Source organism: Gigantopelta aegis, chromosome 9 (genome assembly GCF_016097555.1).
Source record: "Gigantopelta aegis isolate Gae_Host chromosome 9, Gae_host_genome, whole genome shotgun sequence".
Taxonomy (NCBI): Eukaryota; Metazoa; Mollusca; class Gastropoda; order Neomphalida; family Peltospiridae; genus Gigantopelta; species Gigantopelta aegis.
In genome coordinates, this window is record NC_054707.1 from 29,791,471 (window position 1) to 29,797,470 (window position 6,000).

Consider the following 6,000-nt stretch of genomic DNA (forward strand, 5'->3'; position numbering starts at 1 on the left):
AATCCTTGCTAACATGGTATATGAGGTAGGATACAGTTTAAAATTGTCATGTATTCAAATTAAATTAGACATTAATGCGGTTCCAGAATCTGCTCTTTGCAAATGAACGGGGACGTAAAGCAAGTTTATAATTTCCGAGTTCACTTGAACAAAGCATAAATATTATGAACTGTATTCTTATAAAAAGTTGCAAGATATTTTAGTTTAGATATCATAAACCTTGTAGCAGAATATCTACGTTCGTGTAAAATGAACGGGTAAAGTGAAGTTAGATTTCATTAGCCCTACACCATAATCGTGATGGTGCAATGTACTCTAAGCATACATGAATATATTCATTTTTTTCTGCTTTATTGATAGTTTTTAACAAATAAATTATGCTCAATAAATTAAAGATACAAGGCTGCAATCGATGTATACCCCCTCCCCTGCTGTTGTTTACCAATCATGCACTATTTAAAAACATTTGCAGAGTAACAGAGCTCATGTTTACTTTGAGCCCAGCCACGGCTGTTAGTGAGAGACTTTTCTCAGCTATGAACAGGGTAAAAACATTCCAGAGAAGTGTTTTGGGGCAGAGAATGATAAATAATATACTCATAATTATGACACATGGGCCAAAATCCTTAAACATTTTTGAAGCAATGTCAGCCATAAAAGGCTCACAAGTGGAAAGGGTTCTCGCCACATCCACGGCAATACAACAAGTGGTCACTAAGACATACATTGACACAATAATTATATTTAGATGAACAAGTGGACACTACCAAACAAAGAACAAAATTTAAATCAACAGACGTAGGCCTATACATTTAGTACTTCCTGGGTAAGTGTTGTAACCTATTGGCAAAATTCTTTATTTGTGCAATCAAACCAATTGCTTCCAGTATTATTACATTATTAAGCACTGTATTAAAATAAATAGGAGTAACACAATTGGTTACCTTAAGAAGTATTGGCAAGTGGAAAAATATATGGGGCAAGTGTATATCTGACTGGCACTTGCCCTGTGGCAAGTAATTTTTTTGAAAATGTTTGAACCCCTGCTGCTGTAACAGTGAATGTAATGTTAGCCTGCATATAATTCATCCATTTGATTTGGTCATCATTACAAATAAAATGGAGCTAAATGTTTACTTAATGACAACTCAATACAGTTTTTACTATTATTAGTTATTAAATATATGATAATTGCAATATTTCCACAACTGAATAAAGCTAGAACCATGGGGGTTAGTTCCATCTCTACTAGCTTTGTAGTTGCAATGATTAGCTTGACGTTGATAGGGGAGGGCATGTATACACAGTTTATAAACATGTGTACCTTGTTAACATTGGAGACTTCTTTGTGTAATTCCAGCCCAAGCAGATGTAGTAAGTATTTTTAGTGTAAAATAGGTGTAGTCTAATCGAGGGTTTTCTTTTACAAATCTGTAATGCTACTTTGAAGTAACAGGGTGTGTACTTTGGATTTTTTTTTATTTGCCATTCAGGCAAGTCATGTCAACACTTTGACTTGCCCATACAACTTTTGAATGGCCCAAATTTTATAGAAAAGTATTGTACTATTTTTGATTAGCAGCAAGGTATCTTTTATAAGCACCATCCCACAGACAGGATAACACATACCACGGCCTTTGATATACCAGTCAAAACAAAACTGTTCAGTGTTTTATCAAAACGTGTATGTTTTTATGTTTGCTTGTTGTGCTTATTTATGTTAGTTGTCCTGTAAATGAATGGTTATAATAGTAACACTGTTTTGTTAAAATACAAGATGCATTCATACTTTTAATGAATATACATGTACATGTATTATAACCAAACTCAAAAAACATTTTTTTTGTTAAAACATATACTGACAGATATTTTTGGCAAGAATATGGGAAGATAGTTTTGCCAGCAGATTACAATCATGTAACTTCAGTAACCAGATAACATAAAAAACCCACATTAAACTGAAGTTTACTTCCAATCCTTCAAGGGATGTGGTGTTTGGCAAGCTTACCTAGCAGTAAGTAGGCTGTTCTCTGATTGACCATGATTCCCATTCACGTTTGGCACGATGAATGCTTTGGTGTCGTCAGGATACTAGTACAGGCTCCGCTGGCCGATGATTTTGTAGGGAATGTTCTTAACACAGGCTCTGAGCTCTGTTTCCTATTGGTGTTACACAGCGGATCTCTGCTATAATAAATTCCATCGTACCTAAAGTAAAGTTTGTTTTATTTAACAACGTCACTAGAGCAAATTGATTTTTTATCTTATCATCGGCTATTGGACGTCAAACATATGGTCATTCTGACACTATTTTCAGAGGAAACCCGCTGTCGCCACATAGGCTACTCTTTTACAACAGGCAGCAAGGGATCTTTTATTTGCGCTTCCCACAGGCAGGATAGCACAAACCATGGCCTTTGTTGAACCAGTTATGGATCACTGGTCGGTGCAAGTGGTTTACACCTACCCATTGAGCCTTGCGGAGCACTCACTCAGGGTTTGGAGTCAGTATCTGGATTAAAAATTCCATGCCTCGACTGGGATCCGAACCCAGTACCTACCAGCCTGTAGACCGACGGCCTGCCACGACACCACCGAGGCCGGTCCATCGTACCTAGACAGATAATTCCTTTTGACCATGTGTTCCATACAGTTACCAATTGGATTGCAATAATGATAAATGTGCTCATTGTATATTAGCTTCTATATTTTGTCACGTTTCATTAAAATTGATAATGTGTTGTTTGTTTCAGACCTTTTCCGAACATGATTTCAACTCGTTTGAATTCAAGTCTTTAACAGACAGCTTGTCCGATATTAGAGAAACTCTGGATGGGAATAGCATCAAGTAAGACAGTTTTCTATCATGTAACTAGATTATAGACATCAGCTCTCCAAATTGTCATCTGTTTAAGAAAATTACTCTCTGTCCTTCAGTTTGCTTAAAAATAGCAAACCAGTAATTTATTAATATGCCCCTTAGACACCTGATAATCGAGGCTTTGTATCTTCCGTTCAAAATATGCAATGATGTAACATGTCTTAGATGTCTGGGATACAGTTGAACTCTGTGTCCTCAAAAACGTTTCTGGCAGAGATGGTGACAGGTTTTTTTAGTATTAGTATTACCCACATGATTTAAAATATCTTGATTCATATCAAAATAATAAGTCCTACTAGAACATCAAGTGGGACATCACACTTTGATGTCATTCGATGACATCATAATATGATTGCCTTACCGGAATGTTAATCAAACAAGTTCAGTGATATAAACTGAAATTCAATTATGGGTAATAAATAGGATATTAAACTCGATACCATGAACATTGAAGAAGAGTACTTCATTAGTTAAATATAAGTTTTGTAGACATTTAGTTTTCTTCCTATGATGTTTCAAAGTTTTGTGAATGTCATCATGATGTGAAATTGCCCATCTATAGTTCCTTGTTTGTGTTTAAAGATAACTGGACAGCTCTCTGTTTTATTAGTTCCCTACCGGTTTAACCGGAGGGGACTATTGGGTTTCATTTCTGTCCTGTCTGTCTGTCCCACACATAGTTTTCCAGATGTTTTTTTTACAATAACTCGATATAATGAGCTAAAATGTTGTGTATAGCTTTATCATGTATTATTACATATCAAGTTTGACTTTTATGGTGATTGACCCATTTTTGACAGAGTTAAGTGAATTTTTATTGACTTTATTTAGTTTTGTTATTACTCTTGATGCACTAGCTTACAGCATTTGTTTGGTTTTGCAGCTCCTTTCAGAACAATGTTGAGATTCACATTAACCACATAGAGAGTGGTTTAAGCCAGATGGGCAACCTTCATGCATTTGCTTCATCCCTGACGAGCTGAAACCCACAACTCAGTCTTCTCGTGCTACGTTCAACAGGTCACGTCCAGTGTGCACTGCTGTCACCAGCAAGTGAACAGGCACAGGAGTGGAAAATAGAACAGAAATATATGCTCTTTTGTATGTTAGACATGACAGCTGGAGAATTGTCGATAATTCTCTCATGTTTGTTTTAAACAATCGACACTGTATTCTTTGGCAGATGGTGTTTGCATTTCTGAATGCATTTTGTAAGTGAAAGATGTTTACTGGTTAAATAACTTACGAAAACAAATGTGTTATGCCTCGACACAGTAATGTTTGGCATTTATGAAGAGTAGATTTGATTTTTCACTTGAACATGTGTTAGTTTGGGAAACCATCCCAGTTGTTTAAGCAGTGCACTTCAAATTAAAGTTTATTTTGTTTAACCTCATCATAAGATCACATGGATTAAAAATCATCAGCTACCGTATGTCAAACATTTGGTTGGGACAGAGAATGGGTCCACCGAGGGGTTTCGATCCTACAACCCAAGTATGTTAGGCGCGTGCTACACCAACTGAGCTACCTGTAGATCTCGCCCACCATTTGCACTTACAAGTTTACTAGGTACATAATAAATGTTACTGAACTTACATGCTACACTGTGTAACACAAGCTACACTAAAACACTGGTTTATCAAGTTTAGACCTATTGCTGACCTACATGGTATGTTACATTGTAAAAATGTATCCTAATAATGAGGTGAGCAGGTTATGTAACCTAAGTAGGGTGGCTACATAATTACAGAAAAAAAAAGATAATAATACATTAGGATAATTTATTGATGTTCGTTTGTAGGTGCTTTCTTTAGGACTGTCTTGTTTTTTAAAACAATAGTGTGCAATAAGATGAATTCTGTTATGTTGACAGATGATGAGAAATAGCTATGAGACAAAATGAATTTTTTTCCCCACTTAACACTTTAATTTTATGTAATAAAATACTTTATACAGGTTGCATCACATGCAGATCAGTCTTTTCAAAATTTATTATAATTGTTGTGGAAAGTAATATATGCATTTATAATATGTACTGTATAAAAAGCATTGTATGTAAATCAGTTTCTGTTTGTTATTTCAGTGTGAAATGTAGTTTCATTGATCCATTGACTTCATTAACCTAATTACATGCATACATTAAACTCATTACAAACAATCTGCTTACTTTGTTGTTGTGTTTTTTGCTTTTATTGTTTGTTGTTGGTGGAGGGGGTACTGTATGAAAGTATGCAACTTTGTCAAAAGAAGGTGTCATCAGTTTGCACAAAGTAATAAATAATCGAGTATCATCAGTTAAAATGGTGTATTTTAGCCCCGATTGTCCAACCTGATGAGACTATAGGTTTCATGGCCATTTACCTGCCTTTCTTTTTGGGCGGGATGTAGCCCAGTGGTAAAGCATTCGCTTGATGCGCAGTTGGTCTGGGATCGATCCCCATCGGAGATTGGGTTATTTCTTGCTCCAGCCAGTGCACCATGACTGGTACATCAAAGGTCGTGGTATGTGCTATCCTGTCTATGGGATGGTGCATATAAAAGATCCCTTGCTGCTAATTGAAAAGAGTAGCTCATGAAGTGGCGACAGCAGGTTTCCTCTCAATATCTGTGTAGTCCTTAAAGGACACCAGACACTAAACCACACATATGGTGTAATGAATTTATTTGCTGTCGTAAGCCACAAGATGCAACTACCGTGCTCTCCTTATTGACTAAGACGCGCAGCGAGCCGTGCGATCGAGTAATGCGGTCTTTGACGCTAACTTAATCCATTACACATGTCTTTTTGTGTCCGCTGTCCTTTAACGAAAGCCATATAACCGTAAATAAAATATGTTGAGTGTGACATTAAAACATTTCCATCCTTTCATCCTTTTCTTCTTTTTTTTACAAAGTTATGACCCTTGGCGTTAGAAGATAGAACATTTGTTAGGCCAAGTAGGGGTTATGCATGGCTTTAGCAGTACTCTCAGACATGGGCGTATGAGGACTCTTTGATTTAGGGGGGCTGGAGTGGTTGATTTGCCCGAAATTTTACCCAGATAAAAACTGCCCGAATTTTCCCCACTGTTTTGCCCGAATTTGGGGGGGGGGCAATTCCCCCCACCCCCCGGGTC

General features: G+C 36.7%; 1 protein-coding gene across 3 annotated transcripts in view; it reads left to right on the forward strand.

The window, feature by feature from the left end:
- Positions 1-5,042, forward strand: part of LOC121380966 (protein lin-9 homolog) — a 53,088-nt gene extending 48,046 nt beyond the window's left edge. For all 3 annotated transcript variants that reach the window (XM_041510020.1, XM_041510021.1, XM_041510022.1), the window contains exons 16-17: positions 2,754-2,848; positions 3,765-5,042. In XM_041510020.1, coding sequence (XP_041365954.1) covers positions 2,754-2,848; positions 3,765-3,864 — 195 coding nt within the window. In that variant the 3' untranslated portion in view covers positions 3,865-5,042. The remainder of the gene's footprint in view (positions 1-2,753; positions 2,849-3,764) is intronic.
- The last annotated feature ends 958 nt before the right edge of the window (positions 5,043-6,000 follow it).